At 42.3% G+C, this 24,007-nt stretch overlaps 1 protein-coding gene and 1 pseudogene across 1 annotated transcript in view; both read right to left on the bottom strand.

Annotated features, from left to right (window-relative positions):
• Positions 1 to 24,007, bottom strand: part of PKD1L3 (polycystin 1 like 3, transient receptor potential channel interacting) — a 55,116-nt gene that overhangs the window by 29,396 nt on the left and 1,713 nt on the right. The window contains 10 exon segments of the mRNA XM_067718410.1: positions 3,279 to 3,307; positions 3,309 to 3,464; positions 3,748 to 3,849; positions 5,683 to 5,913; positions 9,221 to 9,245; positions 9,247 to 9,440; positions 14,064 to 14,117; positions 14,120 to 14,314; positions 16,449 to 16,498; positions 21,319 to 21,435. Of these exon segments, the coding sequence (XP_067574511.1) occupies positions 3,279 to 3,307; positions 3,309 to 3,464; positions 3,748 to 3,849; positions 5,683 to 5,913; positions 9,221 to 9,245; positions 9,247 to 9,440; positions 14,064 to 14,117; positions 14,120 to 14,314; positions 16,449 to 16,498; positions 21,319 to 21,435 (1,153 nt within the window).
• LOC137215828 (U2 spliceosomal RNA) lies at positions 8,700 to 8,877 on the bottom strand (annotated as a pseudogene).

The raw sequence follows: 24,007 nt of genomic DNA, 5'->3' as shown, positions 1-24,007 counted from the left end.
GGACAAGGACACTGGCAGCAGAAGTTCTGGGAAGTACTCCTTGGCGTGAGCCCTCCCAGAGTCCACCATTAGCCCCACCAAAGAGCTGGGTAGGCTCCAGTGTTGGGTCGCCTCAGGCCAAACAACCAACAGGGAGGGAACCCAGCCCCACCCATCAGTAGACAAGTGGATTAAAGTTTTACTGAGCTCTGCCCACCTGAGCAACAGCCAGCTCTACCCACCACCAGTCCCTCCCATCAGGAAACTTGCACAAGCCTCTTCGATAGCCTCATCCACCAGAGAGCAGACAGCAGAAGCAAGAAGAACTACAATCCTGCAGCCTGTGGAACGAAAACCACATTCACAGAAAGATAAATTTAGCTACTGTTAAAGCTTCCATTTAAGAGCAAAGTATAAAAAAGGAGAAAATACTCATTTTCTGATTGGTGAGAAACTAGTCACGGGTCTTTTTGTGCTTTTATTCTCTTATTCTTTCATACAGAAGAGAAACAGAGACTCTAATGTGTGTTAGAAAAATCTAGTTAATGCATTCAGTATGACCAATAGAAAGATATAGAAAGCATTATCATTTCCTAAGAAAAAATGCTGGCTGTCTGTTTTTTATTGGGGGTGGGTAGTTCTTTTGCTTTTCTGTTTTCCAAGTTTTACATTCAAACAGCTATTACTTTTGCAATTGAAGAAAGAAAAGCAAATGTTGACTAAAAAAAGTCTTCAAAAGAGCCTTAATAACAAGCTGATATGAAGCTCTAGAGGTGAACAGGTAACTCTGAGAATTTAATTGTAACAAATATTTATTGTTACAATATTGACTGTAATTACCAATTGTAACAAATATTTATTGAGTCCTACTATAATTTTGGCACTGTATGAGTTTTTTTTTTTTTTTTTTTTTGCGGTACGCGGGCCTCTCACTGTTGTGGCCTCTCCAGTTGCGGAGCACAGGCTCCGCGCAGGCTCAGCGGCCATGGCTCATGGGCCCAGCCGCTCTGCGGCATGTGGGATCTTCCCGGACCGGGGCACGAACCCGTGTCACCTGTGTCGGCAGGCGGACTCTCAACCACTGCACCACCAGGGAAGCCCCTGTATGAGCTTTTGAGAATACAAATATGAATAAGACAGCATCTCTATCCCTGAGGAGCATAAAGTCATTATGAGTTAAAAAATATAATTAAAGGCCACATATAAAATTAGAATTGATATAAACCAGTGATAAGAGTAAGAAAAGTGGAAAATATTATATAGGTGTGAATTCCTTTAAGTGTTTCCTCTAAGAGAAATAGCTTTTTTTAAAAAAAACCAAAGGTTTATTTCTTCTTCATGTTACATGCATATCATGGGTTAATTGGTGGTGGGAGGGGTTCTCGATGGTGTGGTTCTGCCCATTGCAGTTACTTAGGGACTCAGAACGACAAAGCAACCACGTGGCACCTGTTTACAACTCTCTTGACAGAATTATATGGTACCACCCACGAGAAATAGCTCCTTAAATTAAAAAATGTACTTCCAATAATTATAAAATACAAATTTATTGTTAAAAAATTTTGGAAATACTTAAAAGTACCCTGAAGAAAAACTTAAAAATTCATAATCCTACCCAGCAATAACTATTGGTAATAATTTAGTGTATATAGCACTAGACTTTTTCCTATACACATACTTTAAAAAAAATCAACTTTGTTGTGGTATAGTTTACATATGATAAAGGCACCCATTTAAAATGTACAAAATTCAATGCATTTTGACAAATGTATACACTTGTGTCCTAAGCACCACCATCATCACCCTGGAAAGTTCCCTTGTGCCTTTCCCAGTCAGCCCCCCTCAGGCTCACCCTTGGCTTCAGGCGACCACTGATCTGCTTTCTGTCTCTATAGAGTAATTTGCTGTTTTTAGAATTTCATCTATGTGGAATCGTGCAGTACGTCTCCTTCTGCGTCTGGCTTCTTTTGCTCAGCATCGTGTTTTCTGAGATTCATCCACACTGCTGTGTTCTCAGCAGATTGCTCTTTTTTGTCGTGAGTCGTATTCCATTGAATGAACATACTAACATTTGTTTAGTCATTCACCCGATGGACATTTGTGTTGTTTCCAGCTTGGGGCCATTATTCATAAAGCTGCTATGAACGTGTCGGAATGGACATATGTCTTCATTGACCTTGGGTAAATAACGAGGAGTGGAATTTCTGGCTCATAGGGTCAGTGTATGTTTAACCTTACAAGAAACCGTCAAACTGTCCTCCACCACAGCTGTGCCATTTTACACCCACCAGCGGTGTGAGAGCCCTAACTGCCCCCCCCCCAAATCCTGGTTTTGTTAGACTTTTTAATTTCAGTCATTCTGGTGGGTGTTTAGTGCTATCATTGTGGTTTTAATTTGCATTTCCTGATGACTAATGATGCTGAGTATCTTTCAAGTGCTTATTATACATTACTTATAAATGAAAGTGGAATGATAGTGTAACAAACCGCTTTGTAGACACCTGAACAGAAAGCAAGCAGCTTATCAGGCTATCCTGGCCTAGTGGTTGGTGCGTCTAGCCTAGCAGGGAAGGACTTCTTTTGCTATCACTTTTAGGCAAGCAGCATGCTCTTTTCAGGTGGCCAATATTCAGCAACTGACTTGTTTGAATACTGGCCTGAGACCTTTGACTTCATTCCCTTCTTTTTTCCTAATCCCAACAAGCCAATAATCCTCAACCTTAACTAATTTTCATCATCTATTCAATAATATCTCCACCCTCCTCTCCTAATTCTTAGAGTGTTGCCGAAGGAAGATGCAGAATCATCTGGATCTAGCACAGGGCAGGTGCACGCACTCATCACTGACCGCTTGTCTCTCTAACTCTCTAGGCACATCCCACACCGTAATTCCGTTCCTTCCCCGCTCCTTAAGCTCTTCATTTTGACCCAAAGTATATTCAGTAGACAGTCATTTACTAAATTTACTCTTTGAAGATAGTTTTCCTATTTAGAGATACTTTCAATTTATGGTACTTTCGGGCACTATTTCATTATTATTTGCTGTTCACCATCATGACAACATTTGATGGAAAAAAAATCTATCATTCTACCACCTGTAAAAAATCGTGTTGTTAATTTTCCATATTTCCTTCCAGGGTTTCTTCTGTGTAGACAGCTCTGAAACTAAAATCTAACAGTCATTTGTTACTATTTGACCCAAAGCATTATAGTTATTTATCGTAAAGCCATGCAGGTCTTTCCCCAGAATGCTAAAGATCTTCAGAGAAGAAGCAACATGCCAGCCTGATACAGGTACTTACCAAGAAGGGCTTACGCCAGAACTGCATGTCATGCCAGAGCTGCAGGCTGTGTAATTCCTGCAGAGAAGACGGAGTACCCAGGAGGAAGACATCCAGTCCCCCTCGTTCAAAGACTGCTTTCTGGGAATCACAAAGATGATGGGGTTCGCTCTGCCCCTCTGATCCATAAAGGGTGATAACCACCTAAAACGTGACAACGAAAGATACAGTATAGGAAGTTATAACGGGATTCTTTTGGTTTATCTCTAAGGAGAAAGATGAGGACAGAGAAAACTGCAATTAAATGAAGTCTTGGGGTCTGAGACAAGCAGAAAGAGCTCTTCAGGTGTACAATTTAGAACCAGGAAAGATCACTGTCTGGGATCCTTGTAAGGGACAATTGGACACAGGGATATCACCAAGTCAGACTGTACCTCACATGGCAGAAGACACCAAGTAACAAATGAGGAACATTTATTTCACTAACGTTAGCTGTTGTAGCAGCCCTTCTTCGACAGCCCATGGAGACCTCAATAAGGTAGTGGAACTGAGAGCTGGGGTCATTATCAGCCAGGACAGTGACCCTCATCTGCAGGAAAAAGCAGAACCGAGAAAACTAGATCTTCACTTAGCATAGACCCCTGCATTCTCCAGCTAGAAACAGGAGGACGCACTGCGGCAGCTTTGGCAGCTCTGTGGAAAGAAAGGGTGAGGTGTGGGGAGAAGATGTACAGATAAGTAGACCTAAGTTAAGTGACAAAAGGGGGGAATAAGGGCTGACAGTCCAGAGTTTATGTCTCTAAAATGAAATATTCATGGAATCAACTGATCGGGTCTTAGACCTCTAAATATCTCCACCTCCCACCCACCCAGAAAGGGTTATCAGATAACATACAGGACACGCAGTTAACTGAATTTCAGACAAATGATGAATAATTTGGGATCATACTTATACTAAAAATGCATTCACTATTTCTAATTCAAATTTAACTGTCTTATATTTTTATTTACTAAAAATGGTAATTCTAGACCAACAGCCATAAAGAAACAGATATTTTGTGTATTCTAGAATTTCCACATGTAGGAAAATATAAGAAAGATATAGAACAGAAATTAGAAAGAAACTGTCATCAAAGGATTTTTTTTGTTTTAAAATAAAGTTTCTGGGTTTCCCTGGTGGTGCAGTGGTTAAGAATCTGCCTGCCAATGCAGGGGCCATAGGTTTGAGCCGTGATCGCGGAAGATCCCACATGCTGCAGAGCAACTAAGCCCGTTCGCCACAACCACTGAGCCTGCACTCTGGAGCTCGCGGGCCACAACTACTGAGCCCGCAGGGCACAACTACTGAGCCTGCGTGTCACGACTACCGAAGCCTGCGTGCCTAGAGCCCGTGCTGCGCCACAAGAGAAGCCACCACAATGAGAAGCCCTCACACCACCATGAAGAGTAGCCCCCGCTCGCTGCAACTAGAGGAAGCCTGCGCTCAGCAACGAGGACCCAACGCAGCCAAAAATAAATAAATTAAAAAAAAAATAAAGATCACTTACAGGTTTCCTATATATTGCCGTTAAATTATAACTTGACTTACACATAATTTTCATATCCAATGTATTAAGTGAGATAAACTTGCATTTGATTATAGTTAAGTTCTTTGGGTGTTTTCTTTTGGCTTATTCCCAACCTAAATGAATCATATGCAGGTTCAACCTTGGCTAAAAGAAAAAAAATGGAGATAAAGAGTTAAGTCCCTGGGCCTTAAGCCAGAAGATATGAAGAGAAATTTAAGAGAAGTCCCACTTGAATTCTTACATTACCTGCCTTTTCTTTTTTTAAAATTAATTAAATTTAGTTTATTTTTCGCTGCATTGGGTCTTCGTTGCTGCACGTGGGCTTTTCTCTAGTTGTGGTGAGCGGGCTTCTCATTGCGGTGGCTTCTCTTGTTGCGGAGCACAGGCTCTAGGCACACGGGCTTCAGTAGTTGTGGCGCATGGGCTTAGTTGCTTTGTGGCATGTGGGATCTTCCTGGACCAGGGATCGAACCCGTGCCCCCTGCATTGGCAGGCGGGTTCTTAACCACTGTGCCACCAGGGAAGTCCCTACCTGTCTCTCTTTTTTTTTTTTTTTTTTTTGCGGTACGCAGGCCTCTCACTGTTGTGGCCTCTCCCGTTGCGGAGCACAGGCTCCGAACGCGCAGGCTCAGCGGCCATGGCTCACGGGTCCAGCCGCTCTGTGGCATGTGGGATCTTCCCGGACCGGGGCACGAACCTGTGTGCCCTGCATCGGCAGGCGGACTCTCAACCACTGCGCCACCAGGGAAGCCCCCTACCTGCCTCTTTCGATGAAGGGTTTTTGTTTCTTTTTTCATCTTGTTCCACATATTTAAGACATTGTGGCAAAGTTTTTGAAATCAAAGTCTCATCACCTTCTGCATATCTGCTTGGTCCTTTCTCCAAGCTCCCACAAAAATGAGCATATAGACTCCAATAAGGCTGGCCAACAGGGGCACCCCGATGGTGTTGCTGGTCACACGAAGGAACAGCTCAGCTGTGTCTTCCGCTTTCACTGCCCGAGGCACAATGAAGAAATCTCCGCCCAAGTAGGTTAGGTGGTTACACAGACACTGTGTCCTCAAAAGTGGGCTCTGTGGCCCAACGTGGAATAACAGTCAAGACGTTGATTCTAACTGGCGTGCTAAGAAAAGGACGCATGTAAAACAAACACAGGCATTTAGATCTGGGAAACAAGGGCTGATCGCTTATTCTCTGCTGGTGTAAACTGGGACAACTGATGGGCACAGCAGCTTGGCAACATCTAGTAAAACTGAAGAAGCAAAACTCCTTGAATCCTGTGATTCCAGTTCTGAATGTATATCCTGGGGGAATTTCACACACGTGCACAAGGAAACGTGAGAAAGGATGTCTCTGTCAACACTGTTTACAACTAGGAGATATCAGAACAACTTGTGTGTCCAGTAACAGAACATACAAACAAACAAATAAGTAAGCAGAGGCAAACTAATGGGCTGCTGGACTTCTCTGGTGGTGCAGCGGTTAAGAATCCACTTGCCAATGCAGGGGACACGGGTTAGATCCCTGGTCAGGGAAGATCCCACATGCCACGGAGCAACTAAGCCCATGCGCCACAACTACTGAGCCTGTGCTCTAGAGCCCACAAGCCACAACTACTGCACCCGTATGCCACAACTACTGAAGCCCGGGCACCTAGTGCCCATGCTCCGCAACAAGAGAAGCTACCGCAATGAGAAGGCCTCGCACCGCAACGAAGAGTAACCCCTGCTCGCCGCAACTGGAGAAAGCCCGCGCGTAGCAACGAAGACCCAACGCAGCCAAACATAAAATAAATAAAATAATTTTAAAAATCCACAACTGATGGACTGCTATACAGCAGTTAAAAATGAGTGAATTGAAGCTGGATTCATCAACTTGGATGAATGCTGAATGAACAAAGCAAGTTAAAAAAAGGATATAATAGGGACTTGCCTAGTAGTCCAGTGGTTAAAACTCTGTGCTTCCACTGCAGGGGGCACGGGTTCGACCCCTGGTCAGGAAACTAAGATCCTGCATGTCATGAGGCACAGTCAAAAAATAAATAAATAAACTTAAAAAGAATATAATAGTATCGTACCATTTACACAAAGACCAAAAGTGTGCAAACCACCATTCATGAATCCAGTTTGTCAGCCTCCCTCATTGGAAAGTAAGCTCATGAGGACATTCTTGTCCAATACTAGCTCCTATACGTGGGTCTGGAATGTATTAGATGCTCAATAAATATCTGCTGAAAGAATGAACACATAGGACTTCCCTGGTGGCACAGCGGTTAAGAATCTGCTTGCCAGTGCAGGGGACGTGGGTTTGAGCCCTGGTCCGGGAAGATCCCACATGCCGCGGAGCAACTAAGCCCGTGTGCCACAACTAATGAGCCTACGCTCTAGAGCCTGCGAGCCACAGCTACTGAAGCCCGCGCGCCTAGAACCAGTGCTATGCAGCGAGAACCTACCGCAATGAGAGGCCTGTGCACCGCAATGAAGAGCCCCCGCTTGCCGCAACCAGAGAAAGCCCGTGTGCAGCAATGAAGACCCAATGCAGCCAAATAAATAAATACATTAAAAAAAGAAAAGTTTGATCCTTTAAAAAAAAGAAAAGGAATGAACACATATACCAAATTCCGGACAGGGGTGAGTGACCCTTTGGTAAGAATGAGGAAATGAGGTTGGAGAGGGATAGATTCAGATCTTCCATTATCCCAGTGTTTTTTTAAATTTTAAAATACTTGAACTAAATACAGCAAAATACAAACTTTGTGATAAAGCTGAGTGGTGTCTTTAATTTTTTAATCATATTATTCCCTATAACTTTTCATATATTGTAACATTTCTTTATAAAAAATATCTTTTAAAATGTCACTAAGCAAATGAATGGAAGGTACCAATTCCACACCTGATTTTGTAGATGAAAAGCCTAAAATGCTGTCAGGATGACTGATTTCCTTCCACAGAACAAGGTTAAGTTCTGGTTGCCCAGTCCACTTTTGGCCATTGGAGGAATTCTCATCGTGCACTCTGAGTTCTGATACTTTCATGGAGTCCAAATTACAAAGGCTTCAAGGAGGCAGGAAATGTCCTGATGCCTCTTGCAGTAGGTGGTCACTGCTGGGAGAGAAGAAAATCTCCCCCACCTCGCTACTCCATGGGGTTTCCCTGCCGAGCCGCACTGGACACTTGTCAGAAGGCAGACTCTCCGGCCCGCCCCAACTTACTGCGACAGACTCTGCATTTTAACAAGCTCCCAGTCTGAGGGGTTGCATGAATGGTGCGGAAGCCTTCCAAGGAACCCTCGTTCCTTGTATTCTCAATCTGGATAACACTCTCACATTAAAAAAAAAAAAAAAATTATTTGTTTTTATTTTTGGCTGTGTTTGGTCTTCATTGCTGCGTGTGGGCTTTCTCTAGTTGCGGCGAGCCGGGGCTACTCTTTGTTGTGGTGCACGGGCTTCTCATTGCAGTGGCTTCTCTTGTTGCGGAGCACGGGCTCTAGGCACACGGGCTTCAGTAGTTGTGGCTCGTGGGCTCTAGAGCGCAGGCTTAGTAGTTGTGGTGCACAGGCTTAGCTGCTGTGTGGCATGTGGGATCTTCCCCGGCCAGGGATCAAACCCGTATCCCCTGCATTGGGAGGCGGATTCTTAACCACTGCGCCACCAGGGAAGGCCTATCAGATCTTTTAGGAAGAGCTGCCTCAGGATTTCCAGACGCTTACAGCCCATTCTTTGTGCACATGAAACCAGACAGGATCTCACAGGACCACTAGTGTGAAAACGTACAGCACCCTTTTAAAGCGGTCAGACACCTGGAACGAGGCAGTAATTGCAGAAGTGACAGTCTGTCCCCACCTGGCTTAGAGTGTACAGGAATCTGTTAGCTTATTTTTAAGTACAAGAGTTCTCTTTTTTTTTTGGAGTGAACGGAGCAAGCTCCTATTCCAACTCCCTGCTCCAAAAATCCAGTTGCTATATTGTCCTTGAACAGAGGCTGTATCAGATATTAAATTGACATAAATAGATACTACACTTGATCTTAGCCAAAAGGCCAAGAAGCAATAAAAGTTCTCTTTTATGCAGCAGAAAGTCGGCCTCATTTTACCCTCCGCATATTTAGTACTTGTAGAATTGATCAGCTTCCACATACCACTTGTCTTACTTTATGTAGATTGTCAGATTCACCCTGGACTAATGTTTGGGGAAAAAATGACACATCTAAAGCAGAAGCCTGCTCCAAAGAGACACGTTCTCTCAGCCCACCACACACGCCTCCTACTTTTAACCAGGCTGATTTATCTCCCTTCCAACGCTTTTGCTTTCTGGGCCGCCCCAAATGAGATGACAGAGCACTGAGTTTACTGCCAGCCGAGGTGGGAGAGCGGCACAAGTGGGCAGCTTCTGACCTGGCATCCGCTGCTCCTCCACGTGGTTGCCGCTGTCCCAGAAATAACACTGGGTGACGGCAGTGACCATCAGAAACAGGGCGGGCGTCTGCTGGGCACCCTCCTTGCTTCTATTCAACAGGGCTGTTATGTAGTAGGTGCCAACCCCATACTGCAGGCTCTCTGGAGTCAGCACCCGTGTATATTGCTCATCTGAGAACAAACAAGAGTACTTAGCTGCCTTTCAAAGGGCGTAAAAATACCATTAGAGCCTTTCTTCAGAAGGGTCTATTATTATCATTATTTTATTTTACAAATGGGGGAATGATAAGCCTAGAATCACAAATGGTTTTTTTTTTGTTTGTTTTTTGTTTTTTTTTTGCGGTACACAGGCCTCTCACCATTGTGGCCTCTCGTTGCAGAGCACAGGCTCCAGATGTGCAGGCTCAGCGGCCATGGCTCATGGGCCCAGCTGCTCCGCGGCACGTGGGAACTTCCTGGACCGGGACACGGACCCGTGTCCCCTGCATCGGCAGGCGGACTCTCAACCACTGTGCCACCAGGGAAGACCACAAATGGTTTTAAAGAAAATGACCGGTGATATAGTCTGGGACTTTGGATGACTCCTGTTCCAATAAAAAAAAAATCATATGCTTTTGATAAATTAAGACTTAGAGCTAATGAATTAGAATGTATTATGAGTTTTAGAAAAATGAAATAATCACACATCAAAATGAGTAGCTAGGGCTTCCCTGGTGGTGCAGTGGTTGAGAGTCCGCCTGCCAATGCAGGGGACATGGGTTTGTGCCCCGGTCTGGGAAGATTCCACATGCCGCGGAGCGGCTGGGACTGTGAGCCACGGCCGCTGAGCCTGCACGTCTGGAGCCTGTGCTACGCAACAGGAGAGGCCACAACCGCAAAAAAAACAAAAAAAAGATCAGATCAGAAATAAATGAAAAAGAAATGAAGGAAACAATAGCAAAGATCAATAAAACTAAAAGCTTGTTCTTTGAGAAGACAAAATTGATAAACCATTAGACAAACTCATCAAGAAAAAAAGGGAGAAGACTCAAATCAACAGAATTAGAAATGAAAACGGAGAAGTAACACTGCAGAAATTCAAAAGGTCATGAGAGATTACTACAAGCAACTATATGTCAATAAAATGGACAACCTGGAAGAAATGGACAAATTCTTAGAAATAGACTTCCGAGACTGAACCAGGAAGAAATAGAAAATATGAAAAGACCAATCACAAGCACTGAAATTGAAACTGATTAAAAAATCTTCCAACAAACAAAAGCCCAGGACCAGATGGCTTCACAGGTGAATTCTATCAAACATTTAGAGAAGCGCTAACACCTATCCTTCTCAAACTCTTCCAAAATATAGCAAAGGGAGGAACACTCCCAAACTCATTCTACGAGGCCACCATCACCCTGATACCAAAACCAGATGAAGATGTCACAAAAAAAGAAAACTACAGGCCGATATCCCTGATAAACACAGATGCAAAAATCCTCAACAAAATACTAGCAAACAGAATCCAACAGCACATTAAAAGGATCATACACCATGATCAAGTGGGATTTATCCCAGGGATGCAAGGATTCTTCAATATACGCAAATCAATCAATGTGATAAACCATATTAACAAATTGAAGAATAAAAACCATATGATCATCTCAATAGAGGCAGAAAAAGCTTTTGACAAAATTCAACACCCATTTATGATAAAAACTGTCCAAAAAGTGGGCATAGAGGGAAGCTACCTCAACATAATAAAGGCCATATACAAGAAACCCACAGCAAACATCATTCTCTATGGTGAAAAACTGAAAGCATTTCCTCTACGATCAGAAACAAGACAAGGATGTCCACTCTCACCACTGTTATTCAACATAGTTTTGGAAGTCCTAGCCATGGCAATCAGAGAAGTAAAGAAATAAAAGGAATACAAATTGGAAAAGAAGAAGTAAAACTGTCACTCTTTGCAGATGACATGATAGCATACATAGAGAATCCTAAAGATGCTACCAGAAAACTACTAGAGCTAATCAATGAATTTGGTAAAGTTGCAGGATACAAAATTAATGCACAGAAATCTCTTGCATTCCTATACACTAATGGTGAAATATCTGAAAGAGAAATTAAGGACACACTCCCATTTACCACTGCAACAAAAAGAATCAAATACCTAGGAATAAACCTTCCTAGGGAGACAAAAGACATGTATGCAGAAAACTATAAGACACTGATGAAAGAAATTAAAGATGATACCAACAGATGGAGAGATATACCATGTTCTTGGATTGGAATAATCAATATTGTGAAAATGACTATACTACCCAGAGCAATCTACAGGTTCAATGCAATCCCTATCAAATTACCAATGGCATTTTTTACGGAACTAGAACAAAAAATCTTAAAATTTTTATCAAGACACAAAAGACCCCGCACAGTCAAAGCAGTCTTGAGGGAAAAAAACGGAGCTGGAGGAATCAGACTCCCTGACTTCAGACTATACTACAAAGGTACAGTAATCAAGACAATATGGTACTGGCACAAAAAGAGAAACAGATCAATGGAACAAGATAAAAAAAACAGATAAACCCATGCACCTATGATAAACTAATCTATGACAAAGGAGGCAAGGATATACAATGGAGAAAAGACAGCCTCTTCAATAAGCGGTGCTGGGAAAACTGGACAGCTACATGTAAAAGAATGAAATTAGAACCCTCCCTGACACCATACACAAAAATAAACTCAAAATGGATTCGAGACCTAAATGTAAGATCGGACACTATAAAACTCTTAGAGGAAAACAGGAAGAACACTCTTTGACATAAATCACAGCAAGATCTTTTTTGATCCACCTCCTAGAGTAATCGAAATAAAAACAAAAATAAACAAATGGGACCTAAAGAAACTTCAAAGCTTTTGCACAGCAAAGGAAACCATAAACAAGACGAAAAGACAACCCTCGGAATGGGGGAAAATATTTGCAAATGACTCAACGGACAAAGGATTAATCTCCAAAATATCTAAACAGCTCATGCAACTCAATATTTAAAAAAACAAACAACCCAATCCAAAAATGGGCAGAAGACCTAAATAGACATTTCTCCAAAGAAGACATACACATGGCCAAGAAGCACATGAAAAGCTGCTCATCATCACTAATAGAGAAATGCAAATCAAAACTACAATGAGGTATCACCTCACACCAGTTAGAATGGGCATCATCAGAAAATCTACAAACAACAAATGCTGGAGAGGGTGTGGAGAAAAGGGAACCCTCTTGCCCTGTTGGTTGAAATGTCAATTGATTCTGCCACTATGGAGAACAGTATGGAGGTTCCTTAAAAAACTAAAAATAGAATTACCATATGACCCAGCAATCCCACTACTGGGCATATACCCAGAGAAAACCATAATTCAAACAGACACATGCACCGCAATGTTCACTGCAGCACTATTTACAATAGCCAGGTCATGGAAGCAACCTAAATGCCCATAGACAGACAAATGGATAAAGAAGATGTGGTACATACATACAATGGAATATTACTCAGCCATAAAAAGGAACAAAATTGGGTCATTTGTAGAGATGTGGATGGATCCAGAGACTATCATACAGAGTGAACTAAGTCAGAAAGAGAAAAACAAATATCGTATATTAATGCATACATGTGGAAACTAGAAAAATGGTACAGATGAACGGATTTGCAGGGCAGAAACTGAGACACAGATGTAGAGAACAAACGTATGGACACCAGTGGGGAAAGCCGCAGGGTGGTGGTGGTGGTGGTGGTGTGATGAATTGGTCAATTGGGATTGACGTGTATACACTGATGTGTATAAAATTGATGACTAATAAGGACCTGCTGTATAAAAAAATAAATAAAATTAAATTAAAAAAAAGAAGACATTAAATCCTGAAATGGGTATAAAACCCATTGTGGAATATTTTCATGGACTTGTTTTAGTTTTTGCTTTTAATTGGGATATAGGCTTGTTTGTCAGGGGAGGAATACTTTTCCCTTCTTCCCTTCCAGGTCCTTTGGCTGGTCTAGTCATTTTTAAGTTGACATAAGACAGATTAACAAGAGAAAAACAAATTTAATTACGTATGTATGGGAGTCCCAAAGATGGGAGACTCAAAGGCAGGCTGCTGAGGTTTAGCTGCCATCCTGAGCTAAGGAGAAGGGGGTAGGGGTCTGGGACATCAAAGGGGAGGAAGACATTTCACAGAAGATGCGAGGGGGAAAGGTCTGTTAAACAAATGTTCGCCACACCATGCGGAGATGTGTCTCTAACGCAAGGAAAGTTATATTTGGTAATAGCTCTCTTCCTGGTACAGGCTCCCTATCTAATTTCTTTTTGGCAATTAAGAGGGAGGTAAAAAGCTCTTCTGGGCTTCCCTGGTGGCGCAGTGGTTGGGAGTCCGCCTGCCGATGCAGGGGACGCGGGTTCGTGCCGCGGTCCGGGAAGATCCCACATGCCGCGGAGCGGCTGGGCCCGTGAGCCATGGCCGCTGAGCCTGCACGTCCGGAGCCTGTGCTCCGCAACGGGAGAGGCCACAACAGGGAGAGGCCCGCGTACCACAAAAAAAAAAAAAAAAAAAAAGCTCTTCTTGAGTTTGTTGGGCCTTCACCATCTTCGGCACATTCTGGGGCAGCCTGCCCTGAACCCCATCATCTGTCATGCATTCTTAGGTTCCGCTCAGAGGTAAAGGGTGAACCCGGCTCCTTTCCAGCATCATTTTCTTGAAACATCACCATATTAGAAAGAAAGAGTAAAAGTGTTTTTTCAGGGTCACAAGGGTACCCAAGTTGTGACTTCAATTTTCCATATTTACCTGATCAGATGTGTTGTGAAATGACGCTTGTGGATGAGTGGTGAAGACACTCTGGAATGTGAGTCCTCTTTGGGGCTTGAAGTTATTTCTACCGGAGCTTTTCCAGCATGTGTTACAGATGCAGGTCTGGTGAGCTCTGGTGGCACAGGGAGAGGCTGGCTGGTAGGTACAGGCATGACTGATACTCCCTGCTGTGTGACTCCAGGTGGTATTGAAGGAAATGGGCTGATGGAATGGCGCGGGGTCTTGGACTAAAAGATTAAAATATGCAAAGGAAAAGGCTGAATATGATTATACCAAAGGATGAATAATTAAGGCAGTATTTCTAAAAGTGTTCTAGAACCCCCATGCCCTGTGAGGTAGTAATAGGCATTTCTCTCAAAAAGATCCTGTGCACTAACAGTTTTGAGAAAGTGGCAAACCATAGTACCTTCTTTAAAATTCACAATTTATATTATTGGGCTCACTGTCAACCATTCACTAAATTATAATTAAACATCTACTATGTGAAGCAATGTTCTGGGGAACTGAGGATACAGCAATGAACAAAACAAGCCAAGTTCTTGCCCTCACGGAGCCTCCATTTTTGTAATGGTGGCAGATAGCCAAATTGTATCGTGTACTGAATAAAGTAAAGGAAAAAACATAAAAAACAAAGGTAAGCGGATGAAGAGAAAGGGTGCTCAGCTATCAGGAGAGGGCATTTTTGCTGACAGTTGGATATAGGGAGAGAGAGAGCTCTGCCAATACATTGGAAATGGACATTTGAGGGGTGAAAAGGCCCTGAGGCCATAGCCTGCTGGCTTTGAGGAACAAGAAGGCTAGATGAGAAAAAGGGGGAATTGGGGGAGGCCAGGAAGGTCCCGGGGTGGGGTGGGAGGAAGGGACGAGGGTGGAGAGAGCATGTCACGTCAGGCGATCAAGAAGAGCATGATTTTACTCTCCATGAGATGGGAAGATACTGGGGGGCTCTGACGAGCAGCAGGATGATCTGATTGTGCTGGACCCCCTCGGACTGCTGGGTTGAGAGGGGACAGCAAGGGGCCAGGCCTGGAAGCAGGGAGATCAGGAGGAGGCACATGCACAGTGTAGAACGGCTGCTCGGAGACGGTGCGCAGTGGTTAGGCTTCGGCACATGAAAGGCTCTGAGAAGTCCTAAGGTCAAAAACCTTTGTTGGGCTTCCCTGGTGGCGCAGTGGTTGAGAGTCCGCCTGCCGATGCAGGGGACGCGGGTTCGTGCCCCGGTCCGGGAGGATCCCACGTGCCGCGGAGCAGCTGGGCCCGTGAGCCATGGCCGCTGAGCCTGCGCATCCGGAGCCTGTGCTCCGCAGCGGGAGAGGCCACAACAGTGAGAGGCCCGCGTACAGCAAAAACAAACAAACAAACAAAAAAAGCTTTGTTTTCCTTCCTTCTGGCAACATTTTAAGAATGTTGGTTGTTATCTTACAGAATATCACTTCGGAAATGCTGCTTTGAGGGGCATTTATTTCACCCCTGTTCTCTTTTATGTTGCTAGAAAACTTACATTTTGCATTTAATGTTGGATCAAATAAATATGCATCTATATTTAGACATCCACTAAAAGGTTTCTATGCAGGACACAGAGGCAAGAAGGCTGAGAAGTTTCTTGAAGGTGAAATTTTTTTTTTTTTGGCCATGCTGAGTGGCTTGCGGGATTTTAATTCCCTGACCAGGGATTGAACCCGTGCCCCCTACAGTGGAAGCATGGAGCCCTAACCACTGGTCTGCCAGGGAATTCCCTTGAAGGTGAAATTTATAGATTATGCAGAGGTCCTACCCTTATTTTCCTTTCACTCAAGATTTCCTTTTCCCTGTTTAAAAATTATTTTTTTAAATTTATTTATTTATTTTGCGCGGGCCTCTCACTGTTGTGGCCTCTCCTGCTGCGGAGCACAGGTTCCGGACGCGCAGGCTCAGTGGCCATGGCTCACGGGCCCAGCTGCTCTGCGGCACGTGGGATCCTCCCTGACCGGGGCACGAACCCACGTGCCCTGCATCGGCAGGCGGACTCTCAACCACTGCGCCACCAGGGAAGCCCCTAAAAGAATTATTAAACTTTATTGCATTGCATATATTTTGGTAAGATGCCACAAGTCCTCTTTTGGGATGAAGCAGGGAATAAACCAACAATCACCCAACAAATGCTAACTGTACCAACATGAAAGCCAAACAGAGGCTTTCAAATTTTCTTTAATAAAGCATCCACCAAACCTGATTCTTTCCTGCACTTAAGTACTTTCCTTTCCTTCTTCAAAAATTACATCCAGAGCCCTCTACGAGACAGAGTAGAGTTCTGCCAGGACCCACCAAGAATGACAAAAAGAATAATATTCCAAGATGCGCACTGTGAAGGTCAGTACTTACCAGAGTAGCACGAGCAGGTTGGTGGCATGTGGTTGAAAGATGAGCGACCACTATAGGAAAAAGAAAGTCAATGAAGCTCAAGGAAAAGTTTTAGGATAGAAATAGTTCTATTTTACTTGGATTATTCACGGCTAAAAACAACACAAACTGTTTTATATAGGAAACCACAGTGATCATTTCCCCCTGTTGATACGTCTGTAGACAAGCCAGAAGACTGACTAACAGGATGGAGGATTGAAAACAGAAACTGGATTCTACAAGTCAAAAATCTGGGGTCCAGAGCTGGTTTGCCTTTCACTGTAACTATGAAGCCTTGAGCAAATGACTTAACCTCTTAGTTTTCTCATCTTGAGAACCGGTGTAATAATATCCAACGATGTGAAAATTAAAGCAATGTATGTAGAGCTGAGTAAAACCTCACCTCAGATTAGGGTCATTAGGTTGACAGCTTGCTGAGAACAGCAAACTAACCCAGAACTTCAACCGTCGATCTGAGAAGGGGTTATGACCACTAAATAAGCCAACAGGCTGCTGAGTTCAGGGTGATACAATTTCTTAGTCTTAGACAAATGCGTTTTGACAGATCTTGCCTTAAAAGATAAGGAAAAAAACAAAGAATAACATGGAGCCTATGAATAGCACTTTAGAACCTGGGAATTGACTCCAAAGGACACAGAGGAAAGTGTAGCTCTGAAAATCATCAACAGCAAAATCCAGAAGAATATTTCAGAAAGCTGTTTAACATCCTTAATTGAAACAGTCTGGTTTTTTTTGTCTGTACTGCGAAACAGAGAATCTTAAAGATAAACCAACTGAAGCTAATATGCATAAGAATGAGACAGATTAAAAGAGAAATAAATGATAGTAGAGGATTTCAAGAAAACCAAAAATGCTACAGAAAAATTTAGATCCATGTTGGAGGTAATACAGGACAGAACTGAGGTGGAAAAGTCAAATCAGTGGTACGCAGGATAAATGTCAGGAGTTCTTTCAGAATGTACAAGAGTGATAAATAGGAAACCATCGTTTCACTTAAAAGAATGACAGGAAAGATATGGAGGACAGGAGCCAGCAGGATAGCACATAGATAACTGGTATTGCTCAGGGACAAAACCAGAGCAAATGAGATAGAAGGGGTAAGTGGGTAGAATAGAATAAAACTTTCATAAGCTAAGAAAGATGTATATATGCCACATCACATTCTAGGCAAAATCGGTGAAAAGTAACCTAGATGCATGCTAAAAGAAAGTTTCTGTAGCACAAGGATTAAAAAATTCTACAAGCAATCTGATATGGGGAAAAAAGGCTACCAGAAAAAAGGGGGAGTGGCTAGCCTTAATCTTTTCCACTGTGGCATTAAGCGCCAAAAGACAATGATGTCTACAGAGTTTTGAGGGGGAAGACTGTGAGGAAAGAACTGCATCACTTTCATTGTAGAGTGTTGGTTATTCTCTACTATGTCCTCCCTTCCTTCCATGAGAACATGGCAGTCCAGCTAAGGACTACGTTTCCCAGCCCTCCTTGCTTGCAGTGGTGTGGGCATGTGATCAGGTCCTGGCCAATGGGATATGAGAAGTAGTAGATGCAATTTCCAGGCTGTGCCCTTAAAAAAAAAAAAAAGATCAGTCCCCACCCCACCCCTCTCTCCTTCCCACTTGCTGGAACGTGAACATAGAGTGCAGGGTGATAAAGCAGCTTTTATAGACCTGAGATGGATGCTGCAAGTTGATGATGGCAGAACAAGGAAGAGCTTGGGTCCTGTAAACCACTGATCCTTTCAGCCTTAGACCTCTTACTCAGACTGTTATGTAAAAGAGAAATGAACTTCCATTTTGTTTAAGCTACCATTTTGGCCTTTGTTACAGCAACTGATCCTACCTTTTAACTGTACACCCTGCTAACATATGCCTCACTGATGTTAAAGTAACCAGATCAGGCCCAAGATGGAGTCACTCATGCTAAGCCCCGCATCAGCAAACAGCTCTTCCAGGAAAGGAAGGCCAAAGTCAACCAGTCAGTGCCTGCCTGCCCAGTACAAGTTACATAACCCAGCTCCATCACTTCCCTTTGCTCCTTCTAAGAGAAGTAAACTTGCATTAACCACTTAGTAAATGCCCAGTACAACCTCCTTGCTCCTGCTCATCTCTATAAAAATCTCTCCCCTTGTACAGCTCTTAAGAGATCCTTTCTGTCTGCCAGAGTGGATGTTGCCCAACTCATGAGTCACTGAATAAAAGCTTACTAGATCAGTAAATTGTCTGGGGAAAGTTTTCCTTTAACATTAGGAAGGGACAAGAAAGACCCCTTTTGATTATTCACAAGCTCCCAAAATATTTCCACCAATAGATCTTTCTTGAAAAAACAATTGGAATAGAGATGAAACGAAATTAAGAACTCGGAAGTGGAAAGTTATGGTACAAAGTGGTTGGTGATAAATACGAAACCAGTTAAAACAAATAAATTCTAAATTATTGTTGGAAATCTGGCTTTGATAAAAGCATGAAAAAAGTATTCTGAAGTTGTATAGTATAAAAATAATTATTTACTATAACAATAACCTGAATAAAACCCACAGAATATCCTAACAAGATCTAGTGAGTGAGGGTGGGGAGGTGAAAAAACTAACCTGTGCTATAATTCTATAACCAGATGAGGGGATTTCAAGAGAGACTGTTTCATTCCTGAGCCCGACAACTAGAAAAACATAAGTATAAGAATGTGTTTAGGGCTTCCTTGCTGGCGCAGTGGTTGAGAGTCTGCCTGCCGATGCAGGGGACACGGGTTCGTGCCCCGGTCCGGGAAGATCCCACATGCCGCGGAGCGGCTAGGCCAGTGAGCCATGGCCGCTGAGCCTGCGCGTCCGGAGTCTGTGCTCCGCAACGGGAGAGGCCACAAGTGAGAGGCCAGCGTACCGCAAAAAAAAAAAAAAAAAGAATGTGTTTAAAAAGCTTCTTGAAGGTAAATAATTAACACAAGACTACTGAAGAACAAAATTTCAACAAAAGACAAAAGCAAGGAAGCGTTAGAACCAGAAGGCACAGAACAAGGCAAGGAATGACATGTTATTAAAATAAAGTTGAATATGATAAACTCTACTATAAAAATATTCTCAGTGAGTGAAATAATTAGATGCATTCACATGAAATTTAGTAGGCACACAGCTAAAGCAAAGTGACAAAATTTTTTAAAGGACCCCCACATACATAAATATGAGGTGACCTCCTTTCTCAATGAGATTTTTTAAAAGTTATTTTTGAGCAAATTTGACTATATAAACTTGAAGGATGTATGTGAAACAAATGTCTACTTATTTAATTCAGTAATTTAGTTTTACAAAGGCATAATTAAAATCACGTTATACAAAGTAGTATATTCATTTAGAAGCTTTGCTCTTGTGAAACTCAATTTCATGACATAGCTTTATTCAAACTTTTCAAATGCATCTTCAACATCACTGCTTTCAATATAACCAGAAGAAATTTCAGAATTATTTAGGTTTTCCAAAATATCTCATCTTCACTTCCGTCTAATTCTATCACTATCTTTTTTCCCAACTCACAAGTACTCATTTACAAAGTATTCAGAAAAGCTGATTTTTACATTTGTTCTTTAGATACATATTCTCTCTAGATGAGAGAATGTCTCTGCAACAATCACACTTTCTAAATTGCTTTTTTAAAGGATACTTAAGGGGCTTGTTGACAAGGACACCCAACCCTTGAAGTTGTGCGCTGCCACCCCTAAGAATATCATTAGATCCACTTTGTTTTTATTATTTTTAGTTTTTTAAAGAGTTTTTTAAAAATTTATTTATTTTATTTATTTTTGGCTGCGTTGGGTCTTCGTTGCTGCGTGCGGGCTTTTCTCTAGTTTCGGCGAGCGGGGGCTATTCTTCATTGCGGTACGCGGGCTTCTCATTGCCATGGCTTCTCCTGTTGCGGAGCACGGGCTCTAGGTGCGGGGGCTCAGTAGTTGTGGCACATGGGGTCAGTAGTTGTGGTTTGCGGGTTCTAGAGCACAGGCTTAGTAGTTGTGGCGCGTGGGCTTAGTTGCTCCACAGCATGTGGGATCTTCCTGGACCAGGGCTCGAACCCGTGTCCCCTGCACTGGCAGGTGGATTCTCAACCACTGCACCACCAAGGAAACCCTAGATCCACTTTAAATTTGTCTCTTTTTTCACCCATTCTGTCAGGTGATCTCTATAATTAGCCAACATTGATACTGATTGAGGTCATTTCATACTCATGCATTTTCCCCAAATAGTATTTGTTTTTCAAAATTGTTTTTTAAAAAAGGGAGAATACCACGATATGAAGGACTTTGCAAGGGCTTTAACACGACTCTTTTTTGATGGAAACTTTTGTGGGAAAAAAACTTTTCTTAGGGCTTCCCTGGTGGAACAGTGGATAAGAATCTGCCTGCCACTGCAGGGGACATGGGTTCGAGTCCTGGTCCAGGAAGATCCCACATGCTGCGGAGCAATGAAGCCCGGGCGCCACAACTACTGAGCCTGCACTCTACAGGCTGCGAGCCACAACTACTGAGCCCACGTGCCACAACTACTGAAGCCCACGCACCTAGAGCCTATGCTCTGCAATAAGGGAAGCCACCGCAATGAGAAGCCCGTACACCGCAACAAAGAATAGCCCCCGCTCGTCACAACTAGAGAAAGCCCACGCACAGCACGATGACCCAACACAGCCAAAAATAAAAACAAATAAATTTAAAAAAATGAAAGCAAACACTGCAATATTAAGATCAGACAAAATAGAATGTAAAGAATATTTACTGAGTACCCGTGATGTGGACACATTTCGGCATTAAGTCTTGTGCATCCCTTAAGGGTGGAATTGATTTCACTACACATTACCTGAGGTCATTTTGTTTCTCGGTATTGTGACTTCTCTTTTTGTCCTTTTGGGTTTCCTATGTGAATGAGAATTATTCCCATTTCTTTCATAACTGGCATCTTGGTCTGAAAAGGCATCTATTTGGAGGCCAATGCAAAAGTTAACTTATAGGATAAAACGCTAGGTGGAAGTCTACAAAATAATCAGTATGCACACATGTGATAATTAAAACACATGTTAAACAAATTAAAGATAACTATCCAGTCGTTTTTAAAAAGAACAACAACGTAGGAATTCTGAAGTAGGTCTTCTGCTCTGGAGCACAGTCACAACATCTCAGAATTAGGTCCACCAACTGGGTCAACAGTGAGAATACAGAGAATTAAGTTTACTTTAGGAAATTACATTCTAAGCATAAGATTCTCCTTTGTATTCGATAATCCTTATTGGTAGAGATTAAAGAGTTCAGAAGGTGGGCAACAGCATTCTTGAATGTGCCTCTCTGTGTATATTTGCTGTCTCTTATCACGCTGCTGAACGTGGCTGGAGAAATCATACAACCCCGTTGACTACGTCTCAGCTTAAATTCAGGATCATGAACCACGAGGGGCCTGCGTTCACCCTGCCTGGTAATCTAAGTATTTCCCTAGTCTATTCTCACTTCCACTCTCCTGGGTGGCCCTTTCCCACTTCCTCCTCATTCTCTCCCCTCAATCTTGCCATGTCTTTATCGTAAAACCTGAGTCGTTTATCCTGTAAAGCTTCCCAGTTCTGGATTTTGATGACTGTATTCCCATGGTGCCATCTCACATGCTCTCAGTTCTGACTTTTTATAAACTGGTTGGCTCTAGAGGCTTAATCAGATTCAAGTTCTACTTTCTATAAGAATGCTTAGTAGGTGGTGTCAAGTACTTCCATCAGGAGTCACATAATATCTGTGTGATAACGAATAACTATTAGTCTAGCAGCCATTGGTGACTATTCCCTAGATCCATTTTTTCATTAGGGATTGTGGGAACTTGTGTTTCATATTTTATTACAAACTACTGAATTTATAAATATCAAAACATCACGCATGTACTACTTAAACAAGAGATATAACACACTAACAACAAAACCAAAGTCAAAGCTACATTATTCAGAAGTAGTAGCAAGTATGTAATTTGAGCTAATGTTATGCTGGTGCTTCTCCTAAAGCACAGAGTGTTTCAAAGGATGTGCAACACTGCGACCTTAGCCAGAATGGCAGATAGGTCTAAAAATATTTTTCAGATGTCTCTAGGATAGATCTCCATTTATCAATAGCTGTCATATCATCCTATGATCGTTAGTTTGAAGTAATGAGTTTATAATATTACTTTACTTTCCCAATGGCATGGAAGTATTTCAAAGCTTTCACAACCAGTACAGCTGTCTTGGCACTTACAAGAGGAATATTAACCCTATTACAACACCACTTTTAACACAAACTGTTACTTTTTATTCCAACTTGTTCACTGTTCCAATTTCTTAATGCTCTTACATGTGAGCTTTAAGTGTTTTTATTTTTAAAGTAAATGAAAAATGAGTTCAACTGTTCAAATGTTGAAAAAGTCAATAAGTATCTGAAGTAATATTGTACAATAATATGAAGCATCAGACTTCTTTTTTGAACGTTAAGTATCTGAACATTTACAGATATTTCTCCTACCGGCATGCTATTTTGGAAGAGGCATTTCTTAAATTCATAATAAGATGTATAAACACTCTGATAATAATGGTTAATACCAATATTGGATCTCCAAAAGTGTTTTCACCTTTGACATGAATGTGAAGCTATCTAGAAGCAGAAGGTAAACTTTGAACAAAAAATTGAAACTGCACAATAACGTTAACAGTAATAATTGCTATAGTATGTGAATTGTTCTAATACCTTATTTGTATTGTCTTAATTAATCCTCATAACCATCCTTGGAAGGACACTGGGCTGCGTGGAGGTTAAGCTGCTTGCCCAGGGTCGCAGAAACAAGATGGGAACCCAGGAAGCCCGACTCCACAGCTCCAGCTCTTCACTGCAGTGACCTACTTCCTCTCATTATCGGAACATAGACTCAGAATTTACAGAACTGGCTTGGGTAAATTGAACAGAATTCTTTTTGTCCAAGATTTTCTTCTGCACAAACTTTCTATGTTCTACAGCAGAAATCTCTTGCCAGTACGTGAAAAATAATACCGGGAAATGCACCTTCACTCCAAAACCAAGAATAACTGAGAAAGTCTAAAAGCTCAACTCTTGGAGAGTGAAAAATGGATGGACAATCAACACTATTTAGACTACATTAGGGGTTGTTTTTCCAATCCTGGAGATGGGTCTGGCGAAATAAACTCCTGTGATGAGAAAAGCGCACAGTTGTAAGATGGCTGCCAGTTCTAGGGATGCAGTTTGTAAGAACGAAACACTTGGGCACTTGACTTGTGCAGAGATTATGCTCACAGCCTTGGCCTCATTAACAATAGCATGCTTACAGCAGAAACTAACACAACTTTGTAAAGCCACTATACTCCGATACAAATCAATTTTTAAAAATAGCATGCGCGTTATGGCAAAAGGGACAAAGATATCACAAAGAACTTGAAAGGGTGACGAAGGAGAGGTCTGAAGCTAGAAATATATTACTTCGAAATACTGGGCCCTTTCAATAGCCAGTATTTGAGGAAGGTGATCTTTTT

Source organism: Pseudorca crassidens, chromosome 20, assembly GCF_039906515.1.
Source record: "Pseudorca crassidens isolate mPseCra1 chromosome 20, mPseCra1.hap1, whole genome shotgun sequence".
Lineage (NCBI taxonomy): Eukaryota > Metazoa > Chordata > Mammalia > Artiodactyla > Delphinidae > Pseudorca > Pseudorca crassidens.
The sequence above is the reverse complement of the archived record's forward strand: the minus strand, read 5'-3'. Positions and strand labels throughout refer to the sequence as shown.